Source organism: Pleurodeles waltl, chromosome 11 (genome assembly GCF_031143425.1).
Source record: "Pleurodeles waltl isolate 20211129_DDA chromosome 11, aPleWal1.hap1.20221129, whole genome shotgun sequence".
Lineage (NCBI taxonomy): Eukaryota > Metazoa > Chordata > Amphibia > Caudata > Salamandridae > Pleurodeles > Pleurodeles waltl.
Genome location: NC_090450.1, coordinates 205777170 through 205792549, shown reverse-complemented (window position 1 = coordinate 205792549; position 15380 = coordinate 205777170). Strand labels below are relative to the sequence as shown.

General features: G+C 40.2%; 1 protein-coding gene across 13 annotated transcripts in view; it reads left to right on the top strand.

Annotated features, from left to right (window-relative positions):
• TRIP12 (thyroid hormone receptor interactor 12) overlaps positions 1-15380 on the top strand; it is a 1145873-nt gene that overhangs the window by 56917 nt on the left and 1073576 nt on the right. For all 13 annotated transcript variants that reach the window (XM_069213427.1, XM_069213421.1, XM_069213434.1 and 10 more), the window contains exon 3: positions 4791-4937. In XM_069213427.1, the coding sequence (XP_069069528.1) occupies positions 4840-4937 (98 nt within the window). In that variant the 5' untranslated portion in view covers positions 4791-4839. The remainder of the gene's footprint in view (positions 1-4790; positions 4938-15380) is intronic.

Sequence of the window (15380 nt, the reverse complement as noted above, 5' to 3'; positions counted from 1 at the left end):
CCAAAGATATTTTTGGGTTAAGAGTCTTATCCCCAAAGAGAAGTACCTAAATTGGGTCAAATCTCTTTATGATTGCTTTTGATAACATTTCTAATTGGATTCCCTTTTTATGCCCTATCTGATCAACCACTACTGGCTTAAACTAGTCCTTTGGCAATTGGTACTCATAACGAGGATGAGGAGCTGTTACTATACAAATTTGCAAGGCCATCTGATGTTCAATTTGCATTTATATTTATTTTGACATGCCTGGGACAGGAGCAAGTATAAAGAAATGTGAATCGCTAGAATTAATTTGATTCAATATGTGTCCATGTTATAATAAAGCAGCACTTTGAAGACCGAAAACACCAAGTCATTAAAAATACAGTCATGCTGTGTATTAAGAAATTAAATGTATTTATTTTTGTTGCACGCGTGTATGGTTTGTTGTAATCTCAAAATAATTCTGTGACTGATAAACCTATCAAGGTCCAAAATGTATCTAGGCCAGACAGATATGTAGCCTGACTCCCTACCCACAAGGGAGTCTCATATGTTAGTTTATCTTTCTACATCCACATTGTGGTGTTCCACAAGCATATGACTACCTCTATTGCAACAGGCGGGCCTGCAGGCTAGATTCTGCTGTATTACGTGTTGAAGATTTTTCTTCCCATTCTCCTTTCTCTCCATTTCTAACCTGTCTAGTTTCACAGAAGGCTCTTCTGGGTGGCCAAAATCCAATTTTTTATTGTAACCAGCTGCAATGCCTTGTGTTGGGTGAGGGAGCAGAATCTGCCGACCAGTACATTCTTTTCACTGCATCTCCATCAAGACAAGCTGCACACCCCGATCCCAAAAGAGACGAGAGGGTTTTGTTTATTTTTGTTTATGTATTTACATTTAAAAAGCGCATGCAACTCAACGGGTATCTAAGTGCTTGGTGTGTGAAAAGAAAGTCTTCTGCTGAAAACACAAATCTTACCCAGAGCCCCTCCTCTCTTCTGAAAAGCCAGGTTTTAACAGCCCTGCGGAATTCCAGGTGAGATTCAGTTCTTCTAATATCCGCAGGTAACTTATTCCAAAGCCTGACTGATGCTACTGAGAAGGCTTCCTAAATCTGTGGGTATTTACCTTCTTCTTCCCTGCTGATCACAAGTCTCTGCTTGGGTCATACCAAGAGAATGTTGTCTTCCTGTAGCCCGGACCAGCCCGATGCAAAGCTTTATTTACCAGGCATACTGCTTTGAAAATAATCCACTTCCTAATTGGGAGCCAATCTAGCGACCTCAGACCTTCCCTCACCGAGAGCCTCCTCAGGAGCCCAAAGATCAAAAGGGCTGCCCCGTTTTGTATCACTTGCAGCTTATTGAGGCTGTGTTGAGGAGCATTGAGCTAAAGGGCATTGCAATAATCAAGGCAAGAGACGAGAGCCAGGAGGACTGGAACCCTAAGCTCCGAATGAATAAACTGCAGGATCTTTCTGAGCATTTTCAGCAGCCAATGAAAGGTTTTCACTTCTTGCTAATCCGACCCTCAAATGTCAATTCCTGGTCAAAGACCTTCTTGAGGTTCCTTCCTAGGTTCCTGGCTTCCTTCACAGGAGTGGGTAATGAGCCACATATCTGTGGCCACCGACTTCTGTTCCAAGTGGAGCTGCTGGCCACAAAGAACAGGATCTGCGTTTTATCATTCATCTTAAGCCAGATCTTTTCCCTCCAACATTTGATCAGGATACAGAACATGAATTTACCCACCACTCGGTCCAGTCTTTACTAATCGGTGCAATGATTTGTGAGTCATCTGCATAGGATGTCACCTGAAAGCACCAGGCCTTTATCATTTGTGCCAGCAGGGTCACATATATTGCATGGAGTAGGACTGAGGAACAATCTGTGCGGCACCCCACATGGCAGCTGGAATGGCCTGGCTCTAAAGTCTCTGCAGCTGACAGTATTCTTCCTATTCCTAAGGAAGGGAATACATCCGTTTCAGAGCCTTTCCCATCAGGCCTGCCTGCGTCAGCCTACTCGCCACTAAAGAGGGTGAGATGGTGTCAAAAGCTGCTGTCTGGTCTAACAATACAAGCATGATACATCACCTTAGTCCACCTGATGCTGAATAAAGTAGGTGGCTGATAGTGCAGACTCCACACTTTGGTTACTTCTTAAACCATGCTGTGATGAGTCCAGGCAATCATTTTTGGCTAGAAATGAGGCCAAGTCTCTTCCGCTATTTTTCTAGAATTTCTGCAGGAATGGTAATCGAGAAATATGTCTAAGAGTCTTCAAGTCCTTACCATCTCCACTAGGCTTCTTTTTTTAACGAGGTAAGAGTGCATCCTTACACTTCTGCGGGTAATCCCCCGTAGCCAACACCTGCTCATAAACTGTCCTTAAGCCTTCACCACTACCTCAGGGGCCATTTGCACCACTCTAACCTGATCTTTGCTCATGCAAACAAGAGGCAATCTTTTCGCGTGTCAGAGGAGGAAAGACATCTAATGTGTCACTGGAATGCTCCAGAGACTCTTTCAGAAACTCCTCCCTCTGGGGTTCTTTAATCTCTGGAAACTTTGAAAAATGTTGAGGATTTTGTCCCTGAAAAATAAGGCCATTTCATCACAAAACTCCTGTGAGTTCTGCAGATCTAATTGCACAGGAGGTGATGAAAACACCATTACTGTATTAAATAGTTCACCTGAAATGTTTATGGCTTTTCTGATTTTCTGCGTAAAAAGGCAGGCTTAGCTTACTTTGTCGCACCATCGTACTGCTTTAGAAACGTTGTGGCTCAGTGTTTCCTTCTGTATAGTCGCCATCTCCTTTCTTGCTTACACACTGTCTTAGGAAGATTTTCAGATCCTCTGTGAACCATTGTGCCAAGCTTTTAATTCTTCCCATCTCCATTTCCCTAGCTGATTCAGCTCCATCGAGTGTAGTCTGGAGCCAATCATTAAAACTTGCTGCAGGATCTGACTTTCTATCCCCAACTTTCCAGAGTGTCTCAGTCAGCCTGCTCTCTAACTGACTTTTGGAGATACACCCCCATTTCCTGATCAACCTAGCACTACTAGTTATGTGGACAATTACTGATTTCCTTGAATAAAAAAATAATGCAAGGTGACCTGACCAGTTGATTGACAAACAGTTCCCCAACCGTATTGCGTCACTGTTTGAAAAAATCCTGTCTAACGTGTGACCTGCAGTGTGCATGGCTGATTTAACAATATATGTATGGTATACTAATAGCCCAGACAAAAGCAGCACACTCTTATACCGCCTGAAGGATCCAGCCTCTCAACCCTACCTCGCTTGAGTACCCCTAGCCTCCAAGGTACAGCCTAACTCCTGAGGGAAAAACAATCTTCAACCCTCCCCCCTCTCATCTCTGTCCAGCCTGAAAATAGTATATCCTTCCGTAACTGTAGCCACCAGGTCCGGACCAAAGTCTTCTTTCGACCAAGTATCTGTTTTAAAAAAAAAAAACACATTGAGAGGAACAATCTATTTGTTTATCTCAATGCTATGTTTTGAGCATAGACCGAGCATTAATCGGAGCAAGTTTGATTGTTTGAGTTACCCCACATGGTCTCAGGATAGCTATGTTTTGGCCCTTTGGGCCCTCCTCCTGGCCCCAGTCCTTCCTAACATTATGCCAATTACATCCGGGACAAACAAAGTGCTCCCTTTCCAGAGGGGTCCCACGTAACGCAACTAGCCTGCCTGCTTTGTGGGACGAAAGTCCTACAGCTACTTACTGGAAAGTGGAGCCTAGTGTTACCTTTAACGGAGCCGGCAACCTCCCTGGCATTGTCCTGGTGCAGACTGGCTTGCCTTGGGCACACCTGTGGGGTGCCTGCTGCACACGCCTGCTGCACATCTGTGCATCGGCATGCCTAAATATGTGCCTCATGGTCATGTGACCAAGAACAACTGGTGCACGATCTCCACATGTCCTCGGTCTATTAAAGTGGCCACTGCCCCAATCAGTCAAGGTGCAAACTTGTGTAGGCTCTAACGAGCCAGAACACAAAAGCTAACTTTTCCTTTTATCGTGTTAGAAGTCTTTTGGTAATTACAAATTGGTGTTCTGCATTACACAGTGAAACTGGGGTCTGTATATTGTCTTGAATATTGCCACCATGCCCAATAGCACAAAGTCTGACATCTTGGGTGTTGCACGTCGGCCCTAAACTTTAGTAACCGCTTACCTTAATTACGTCTCAGAATTATGTTTTTCCTGGTTATAATTATTAGCAAGTGTTTAAAATCCCCTTCAAATGGGTAGTTAGACTAGCCCGTACACTCCACCCTCTTTCAAGGTGCTAACCGAAACAAATGACTTATCCTAATTGATATTAAGTCTAAAATTTCCTTAAGTATACATATGAGCAAGGAGGTGGTATGTCCAAGATTAATGGCAGGTAGCAGAATAGCATCTGTATACAACAAGATTCTGTCTTCCTAACCCAAGCATCACTGAAACTTCCTCAATAGCCAGTCACTCCATTTATTTCCAACAGACTAGGGGTTCCAAAAAAATGCAACAGGAATGGGGAGATGGGCACACCTCTGCATAGTTCCTGTCCCAAAGGTGAAATATTTGATAACACTGACTTTATCTTTACTTTCTTACTTAACATACATCACACGAAACAGCCTGCTAATCCAGTGTTTGAATACTGGTCCAAAGTTTGTCTCTTTGATAACTGAAAGCAATATTAGGTAGATAAACTAAACTGAATTTAATTTTAAAATAAAACTTTCTCAGCAGAGTGTTTTTTTTTCTGTTCTGTTTTTATGTAGTGAATGGTAATATCTGGAAAGGGTATGTCCCTTCAGGAGAAAGGTGCCAATGTCCAACCGGCCTAATAACAATCCAGGGGGGTCACTGCGACGTTCACTGAGGAACACAGCCGGGACCCATCCACAAGACGACTCATCGGGTGGAAGGTAAATTCACTTCTGCAAATAAATATCAAATCTGACATGACTACTTGAAATGAATTTGCATGTTAGTCTTTGGGGGTAGGTCTAATTATATGCCATTTGTCATGTGACTTATACCAGTTGATAACATGACTACATTCAAGCAATGGTTCGAAAACAAATGTTTTGCTCAGCTGGATTATAAAGGCTATGATTTGCAGGGTCCACTGGTTATTTTGGTTCTATGTTTCTTTGCTGTCTAACCAAGTCCTGACCTGCTCACTGAGTCACTTGTATGAAACAACTGTGTGGAATGCCAAGTTCATTTTAGTTGCACTGGCATGCTGTTTACTGGACTGGTGTATAATTATTGCTGAATTGGTTGAGTCCCCTTCCTTAATAGATCTGTATTTCTTTACATTCAAGGTTTCTCCTAGCCAAAGTGTCTCCGGGCAGGCGATTCCTACCTTAATCTAATATGGTCAAAACGGATTTTGGAGTCCTTGAGTAGACTTGCCCCCTTAGTAGCCTTTGGGGTTTAGTTAATTTATGTTAACTAGTCTGGTCTTATTCGTGGGGGGGTATTAAGGCTGTATGGATTTACTACTCTTAGCTCGACACACACATGTACCTTGAAAATATTTGTTTTGCAGAATTTATATAGCGCTTACTGCCCCTTGTATGACATGCTGAAACATAGCTACCATGCTACACTGTGTAGGATTTGTGGTTGGAACAATGTTATCTTTGTTTTGATCCTATGTGGGAAATAGTTCCATGTTGTACATGATGTCCACTGAGGTGTGGATGTGTGGGAGATAGCATGTGGCAGAGCGGTGGAATAAGTGTGAGAAGCGGGGGCGAAGCCAAGTGCAGTGAAAGGTGGTGGCTCCTTTCTAGAGCTGGAACGAACAGAGATTGGGAAACAGGCCAAAATACATTTTCCAGATCTCCCTGTATCAGACAAAAGGAGAATTCTCTGTTGGAAGAAGTAAGGACAACGTAGGAGCCACGGTTTGAAGACCAATTGCTCTTTAACCGTACTAAATGCTTAATGATATGACGATCTGTAAAACCAAAATGGCGGCATGAACTCTGTCCCAAACTCCGACTGGTAAAGTACATTATCTTATGCTTTCCGGAACCTAAAAATGCGAGCTCTTCTTAACTCACTGTAACGTGCAACATCGGAATCATCACGTTGTTTTTGGATGCTGTGCAGTCTGTTTGATTCTACCATAGTGCAGCACGATGTAAAGGACGGCAGGATAACATGGACGCGGTCTAGTTGAAATATTTATACATCGGCAAATAATAAGCGCAGACTACACGATGGGCATGACGCTCTATCTGGGAGACTGAAACTGAATTAATCTACTGATTTCTTCTTCTTTTACCACTACCCTCCATAAATATAACCTGCCATCATGAAGGAAATTAAGTTGAAAAGGAAATGGAATATGTGCTGAAATGTAGGTATTGCAATGGTGAGTAAAATCAAGCCCATTGAAACAACTGAAACATTATATGATTGAGCACCCACTAAAACCAGAGTTGATCCTTTAGAACAATACTGAGTAGGGTGCCACCAGGGAACAATATATGACTGGTTGTTTAAGTGCGATGCTTCAATAATGTCTGTAAAACTGGAACTATTAATCTCTATTAAAGATATATAACCACCAAATCTGAACACAACCCCCTTTGGGCCTCGGTGATGTTTCCCCAGGAGAACCCTTTCATTTAATGGTGAGAATACTGGCTTGGGGGGAAATCTTTGAGTTGTGAATAAAGATTTGCCAAACCCCATTGATTGGGTTTTGTTTTTTCCCGAGAGCTCAGCTTGCAGAAGAACCTGAGACTGTGCGAAATAGAGGGTGGAAATAATAAAGGTGTAAGGAATAAAGATAAGGATTTTAAAAAGCAGTAGATACTGGAAAAACTCTGGAAGAAGATTAAAATCATTCCCTATGTCAGAACCTAAAGCAGTAAGACAATTATCATATAGTGCAGCTTTGTTATCTAATTCTGCTGCCACAGATTTTAAATGTAAGATGGCTGATTCTACTGAACAACCCTCTAAAGCTAGGGATACAATTTTGAAAGAACTATTAGATCTAAAATCCTCCATTGCGTCTCTGGATAATAGTCTCCACAAATACCACAGAAGTTCAATGATTAAGAAATTAAGTTATCAAATTTCAGTCCCGCATACATACAATAGATAGTCGTATTATGAATATTGAATCCCGTCTCGATAAGACACCTGACACAAGTCATGATATTTGGTACCTGCAGCAGAAAATTGATTTAGAGGACTGAAGTAAAAGGAATAATCTTAGAATTTATAGGTCTTCCGGAACAATTAGAGAAAGACAATATGTTAGACTTTTTGACCAATTTAAATCCAACTTTGACGAACATCACCTTTTACTGTACCTTTAGAATTTCAGAGAGCTCATCGTGTTCGGTCATGCGCAGTGGATCGCTCTACAAGACCTCAACATATTCTAGCCTGCTGATTACGAAAAATCACAAGTAATTATCACTGCAGATTTATCAGCACCTACCAATCTCCAAAGGAAACCATTTTTAAATCTACGCGTTAGATTAAAGAAAAGAGACCTCAAATACGGTCTTTTAGAACCGGCCACTATGATTGTAACTTTTCAAGGGAAAACCAAGGAATATTTGGATCCTCATGACTTGAAATCATTTTTTAATGATTTAGATGATCAGGACACGGAGATGCAACATAAGACGACTTCTCCTTCACCCACAAAAGAATCTTCCACATCTAACACTCCAGATGATGCTGATAAAGGAGAATGGGAGACTGTTCAACGTCATTGGTCTCATGGTGGTAAACTTAAAGCCTGGAAAAAATATCAACCAAGAGATCAATCTAGATCACCCTTGAAACCTTGATTATGTTAGAAATATAAATCATATGTGATAATATTTTGTCTTCTCCTTCACTTATACTTCTTCTTTGCTATCCATTTCTCTCTCTACGTGATTATATCTGTTCATGTTATCTGCTATTTTATTTTACATTTGTAATGGCACTAACACCCTCTTCTCTGCTCACCACTCCGTAGCACATTTGTTTTATTCCCCAATCAAAAGTTTTAGTTAAGTGTACATAATTGTCTTATCGCTAGTGTTGGACAATTTATTTTGTATTGATAGCTCATACAAATAATCATTTCTTATTTTAATACATTCCAAAAATGTAATTTGATTTTATATTCCATTCTTAGCATTTATATGTACTGACACATTTAAAATTGCATAGTTTCTTAATTTCCTCTTATCTTTATCTTAAACTCCTTCGTATCTTTATAAATCTTATTAATATTATTTTATTCTAAATATGTCAGTTTATAAGTTGAAACCTGAATGTTGTTTCCTTAAAATGTGTTAAGCCATTAACATTTATTAAGAGAAAGAAAATAGTTAATTTTCTTGGACAACAAAAATAGATTTTGCCTTGTTACAAGAAACTCCTGTTACTGAATCAGAAAGCGAAAAATTGAAGAGAGATTGGATTGGTCAAGTTTATGCATGCTAGCATAACCCATAGTAATTCTAATAGTGATGATACTCCTATTCGTAAGTGTGGGATAGCCATCCTTTTTCATAAAAACTTACCATGTAAAATTATTCAGACATGGTTAGATGATAGTGGCAGATATGCATTTGTTAAAATCTGTGTTAGGGACTCCTTTATGATTGTAGGTACGATCTGTGCACCCAATGACTCCAAACCTATCTTTATCTCTAAAATTAGTAAATTACTGTCATCCTTTGGATCTACACGACTAATAATCTGGGAGATTGGAATGTCACCATAGACCCATTCTTTGATAGATCGGGCAGATCTGACGTTCATCATACAAGTGACAGACCTATCTTAAAAGATCTTATGGAAGATTTTGCATTGCAGGAACCATGGCATCTCTTACAATCAGTTGACAGATATTATACGTTCACATCTTGTTCACATTTAATTTGTTCTAGAATAGATTATTTTCTGACTTCTTCAATATAACAATCGATAGCACATGCTGGAATTATTCCATGTAGCCTTTCAGATCATGATTTAATAGACATACATATTTGTATTGGATTAGCACAGACCCCCAAACCTAATTCGTGATTTAATTTCTCTTCATACAAAACACCTCAGGCTAAATTAAGCTTATGTCAACATGTCGAACATTTCTTAAAGAAAATAATAATTCAGTTACAGATGCTGGTATATTTTGGAGTGCTGGCAAAGTGGTAATTAGAGGAATGATTATGAGAGACTCTTCTTCACTAAATAGTGACAGGATTATATTGAAAAAAAAGGTCGTATTACTCAGGAATAATTATAGCAAAACCGAATCTCCTGAGATATTAAAAAAAATTACTTTCAGTTAAATTCAAATGTAATAATTTGTATACTTCTCATGCTGAATTTTTTTAATTTTTAATTCATCAACGTAATTATGAAAGAGGGAGAAATCTGGAAGACTTATAGCATATCAATTACGCCAACAAAAATCTTCCAGAACGATGCCTGCTATTAGAAATTCTCCTAATGATCTATTTACACTACCAACTCATGTACTGAGACAATTTCAGATTTATTATGAAACACTTTATACATCATTGAATTTTAAAGATGCTAAAGACGAAGATGACTTTTTCAATAATGTAAATATCCCGACATTATCTCAAGAACAGAAAAAAGGACTGGAAGGGCAAATAAAAGAAGAAATCACAAAAGCTATTGATTGTCTAGCTAAAAATAAAGCTCTTGGAGAGGATGGCTTTCCTATTGAATTTTATAAGATTACATAAGCTCAAATAACCCTATTGTTACAAACTTTCTTTAACGAAGCATTTAAAAAAAAAAAAAGGGCATTTTTCTCCATACTTTTTGTGAGCACGTATTATTATAAATCTTAAACCTGGCAAAGATCCATTAGAATGCTCTAGCTACAGACCCATCTCACTAATAAATTCTGATATTAAGATTTTGGCAAAAATACTTGCGACTCATTTAAATTCAGTTATTACATCATCACTTCTTCATCCATATCAAGTCGGTTTTGTTCCATCCCATTCCTCTTCAAATCCTCTTCGAACAATTCTACACTTATTATTGCAACAACGCAATAAAATAGAAGAAAATGTTATACTGTCCCTGGATGCAGAAAAAGCTTTTTATAGAGAACATTAGGAATATTTATTTTTAACTATGAATAGAATGAATAGATTTTATTACTTTAACCAAAGGAATGTTTCAATCTCCAACTGCTGCGATTACTTGTAATGGCTCACATCTTCTTATTTAAAAAGAATTTGTGCTACCAGGCAAGGATGTCCACTGTCTCCATTGTTTTCTTATCGCTTTAAAACCTTCGGCTATTGAAATTAGACAAAATATCAATATAAAAGGTATTGCTGCCTCCTCAGGAAAGGTAAAGGCTTTTTACTATGCAGATATTTTATTGACCATATCAAATCCTGATTCCCCGGCTAGTACTCTGATCACCCATTTAAATCAGTTTTCGAAAATTCTCCGGGTATTAAATTAATTGGTCCAACTGTGAAGCTTTTCCAATGAATACTAGTACTACACCAGCCTCCCAAGGTAATTTTCCTTTTAAATGGAAATCTTCACAACTTAAATATCTTTGGATTTTACCCAGTACTGGGTTGAAGAATGTAATGATGGATAATTTGAATCCTATTGTAGATAAACTTAAACAGGATTTTATAAGATGGTCTCAGTTAAATCTTTCATTATGGGATAGAGCACAAATTATTAAAATTAATACAATCTCAAAATTAAATTATGTGTTCAGCATGTTATCACTTCCAACCAATTCTAATTTCTTCAAAAGCACTTTATCTTTGATAACTTGTTTTAGTTGGGGAGAAAAAAACTTTGTATAGGTACTTCGAAATTGCATTCATCCTCATTAAAAGGAGGCCTAAGACTTCCACATTTGGACAATTATTGGATAGCCCTGCAGCTGTCACATTCAACATGCATGCTAGCCACAAATTGTAAAGCACCTTTATGGGTGAAATTTGAACAGCTTTTATTGAAAACTACGACTCCCATGGCTATCTATTATACCAAAAGTCCAAAATATTAAAAATTCTCAAATCCAATCATTTATTCTTCCCAATTAGCATGGCAAAAGGCTCATAAAATAATAAAATGCAATACTTACATTCATTTAAGTGTTCCTATCTCAAATAATTCTGCAATTATTCATAAGGGTAAAGAGCTTAATTGGTTTGTTTGGAGAAATCATAAAATTAATACCCTATCAGATTTATATACATAGAATAACTCCTTGAAATCATTCTCACAATTGCAAGAGAGATATCATCTTCCTAATTCACAGCACAATTTTACTCTAATATCGTCCATTTTAAATTTCAAAATACTCATGTATGGATCCTATAATACAATCATCTATTGCTCATTATTTTCGCACATGGGAGAATTTCAAAGGTACAGTATCTGGTTTATATTCCAAACTTATTAATAGACCCTTCTCAAAAGATACATCCGATAACTTAAAAATATGGTGGTCCACACGGCTTAATATCACCTTTTCAGATAAAGTCTGGACTAGAAATTTAGAAAATTATAATCAGGGTCTTCGTGATTTTAGATTAAAATGTAATTATTTTAAAATACTTCCTCGTTGGCGCACTGGTCACCTTCTAAACTTTACTCCGCCAAACTTAGTTCAGACTCCGATTGTTGGAGATGTCAGCAACCCAATTGCGATATTGTACAGGTCTTATGGGATTGTCCAGAGATTCAACAGTTTTGAACACAAATAGCAATATTCAGGACCATTATTACCCAATATTACGTCTTCATCACCCCAATTGTTCTTATTACATGATACTTCTGGAAGAATTGCCACACAGATGTTTTACCAATGATCCAATCTTGGTTGAAAGACATGTTTGAAGTTGCACAGTTTGAAAGAGTGATATATAAACTAAATGATAACTTAATGCAATTTGAAATAATTTGGGGCCTCTATCTTAAAATAGTTGTATTTTTTTTTCTTTTTTGTAATTCTCTTAATTCTCTATTATCTTTTATGATGATTCGTTGGAAAACGTCTATTCTTAGACTATAATAATGAACAAATTGATATCTAATTTTCTTATTTAATTGGGTGTCTACTTTTTTTAATACTTTTTGGAAATATATTCGAACAGGACTTCATCTAACTATATCTTAATAATTATTGTGTATTTTTATTTTTCTTTCTATTTAATATGGGATCATTATAGAAATTCTTTATTAGTGCACTTTTGTTTTTTTAACTATTTGGTGTATATTTTATATAGTTTATATTATTATATAGTTAATGTTATTTATGTGTATGTATGTTTTCAAAATTAATAAAGAATTGAAACACAAGAAAAATGTGTGAAAAACAGGTGCACAGTTTTATGGTGTTCAGCATGCTTGCAGCTTTGGACTGCTCTGCAAATCCTTGGTCGTATTTCTTTGACAATAGTCCGCATAGCTGGTTACTGCACTGGGTTGTCCAATCTGAGATTTTGTGTGTAGTTGTGGTCCTGAGCTGGCATGGTTGGAGGGAGAGGTAAGCGGAAGGATCTGCTGGAATGTGCATTTTTACTATCATCCCACATCTGAGTGTCTTTGTGAGAGGTAAAGAAACGGTCAGATTGCATATATCCTTCAAATCATCCAGCAGTGTGTGACAGATCTCTTCAATTATTTCATGCCTGTTCATTTGGTGATATATCTATCCATCTATCCATCTATCCATCTATCACAGTATCAAGTGGGGACAAATGAAAAACCAAAGGCTTTATTTTTGTTTTGATCAGTCTTAATTATATTTGATGTTGTTAAAATCTCACATTGTTATATCCATTTTAAAAATCATTTGGATGTCATCTGCATAGTTGTAACCGATGAGGTTGTATGATGTAATTAGATTTGGTAAGGTAGATATTCACTAATAGAGGGGGATATGAAGGACCCGAGAGACGCCATTGTGTTTGAAGAGGTGATGTGACCGGTGTCAATTAGACTACACTTGGTCTGTCTGTGAGATAAGAAGCAACCCATTTTAGACACTTTTCATGGGTTCAGAGTTGTAAAGTTTTTGTGGTAGTATGTGGTGGTGGACAGTGTCAAATGCAGATGGAAAATCTAGGCTTCTGAGGTATTTTTGTTAGGTTCATTGCCAACCTGATCTGTGTTTTTGCCTCCTTTTCCTGTTTGCAGTTCCGCTTGTTTGCTCGGATCTTTCACTCAGTTTCTTTGTTTCACTCAAGCCACTTTACTTTTGATGGGCCAGGATGTATTTAATATCTCTACTGGCTTTTTCGGCCAGTCTGTGGAAACAGCTGTTGCAGTCTACTAAAACTGCTGTGCAGGCACTTAAGTGGGTAAAGGAAGATTTCTGATGGATACAACTACCTGTGGATTCCTCACCTAATGAATATTCCCATGGCGTCAGCATTCGACGGAAATCTTCTTCCTAGTCTGTGCACGTCGACGAGGACGTCACTCTAGCCCACGCGACGCCGTCTGACGTCATACAGGCAATAAGAGGTCCTCGACGACGTCAGTTCCCTTTTTTCCGTGCATTCGAAACGGTTATCTTCGAGGGAGCTACTGTTACTTTAGTGGTTACAGTGTGTTTTCTGCTGCGTAGTTCTTCTCTGCGGTAACAATGTCTCAGAGAAAGTCGGGTTTCAAGCCCTGTCGAGAGTGTGGGGGCAAGATGTCCGTTACAGATCCTCACTCCGACTGTCTCTGGTGCTTGAGCTCCGATCACGACGTTGTGACTTGCGATTCATGTCAGCACATGAATCCGAAGGCCCTCAAGGAACGTGAGGCTAAATTATTCCTGGCGAAGTCGAAGAGAAAGGAAAAACATCACAAGAAGTCTTCCTCGCCAAGGTCTCATCAGCATCATCGAGACTCCCGGTGCCGTAGAGATTCACGGCGTCATTCAAGCAAGGAGTCTCGTTCGAGGTCGCCTTCGGCTCGACGTCGGAGGACTTGGGAGGTCAGTCCCACGGTCACGCCGCATCCATCAACGCCGTTGCCCTCTCCGGCGTCACCGACTTCGCCTGGACAAGCGTCTGTGGTTGAGGTGATGCAGCCTTTTGTGATGTCTCCGGCGTCGCGGACGTCGAGGCCGGCGTCGGGGTCGCCTTCGATCCAGGCACCCCAGTATCCGGCTTTTCCAGCCCCTGGAGCCGATAATACCGCATTTCTTAATGCGATGTATACCATCTTTCAGCAGATGGCTCCAGGAGGTGCTCCGGCTGGTCCTTCAGGGCCTTTGGCCTTTTCATTGGGTGATCCTGCGCCTCTTCGGCCGGCACCCTTTATGCCCTTTCTCCCTTTTGGGAATGTGGGCTCGGCGCCGGTGTCGGCGCCGGTGGCCGCTCCGGTGGCTTCAGAGGGATTGGCTCCGGATGTTTCCATCCCGTCGACGTCGGGATTTCGTCCTGTGACTCCGGTGGGTCCATCGGCTCCAAGATCCCTTTGTCCTGTTCCTTCATCGGCGCTGAAGCTGTCTGTGGCGCCGGATGCGGCGTCGGATGCTTCTGGAGATCGGCGCCGATCTTCGACTTCGGCAGAGGCCATGTCGACTCCGCGCATTGAGCAGAGACTACATTCAAGGAGGCGTGCTCTCCGTCTGTTGGAAGAGCAGGAGTACCAGCGAGTCCTGGAGGAAGGAGAGGTTGAGGACTCGGGTGATGGACTGCATGGTCTGGATACGGCCAGTGGGCTGGATACTTACCCTGAGTGGGACCTTTCATCTCCAGGGGAGTATACGGAGGAGGCTGCTTCCTTTCACACAGTGGTGAGGAAGGCGGCTAATTTTCTGGGCCTGCCTTTGCCGGTGGCAGAGGCGAAGCAGAATTTATTAACGGAGGTGCTACATCCGGCCTCTGCTGCAGCGGAGCCTCTCTTGCCGTTTAATGAGGCTTTGCTTGATCCGGTGTTGGAGGTGTGGAAGAAGCCTGTATCTTCCGCGGCAGTTCATAGGGCTGTGGCCAGGAGATATCGGACTGCACCATCTGATCCTGGCTTTCTTTCAAGACACCCTACGCCGGAGAGCTTGGTGGTACAAGCCTCCTGTTCTTCAAAATCAGCGCCTGGATCCTTCCCGACGGTGCCAGGAGACAGGGACTCCAAAAAACTGGATGCGCAATCCAAGAAAATATTTTCTTCTTGCAGTTTGGCGTTGAAGGCCACCAACGCAACTTGCATTCTGGGGAGATATGTCCATGCTCTTATGGATGATATTTCATCTTCTTTTACGGAGCTTCCCCAGGGACTCTTGGATTTTGTCTCAGACGCCCAGGCTGCCGCAACCCAGATTATCCAGTCTGGACTGGACACGACTGACTCGGTGGCTAGGGCGATGGGCACGG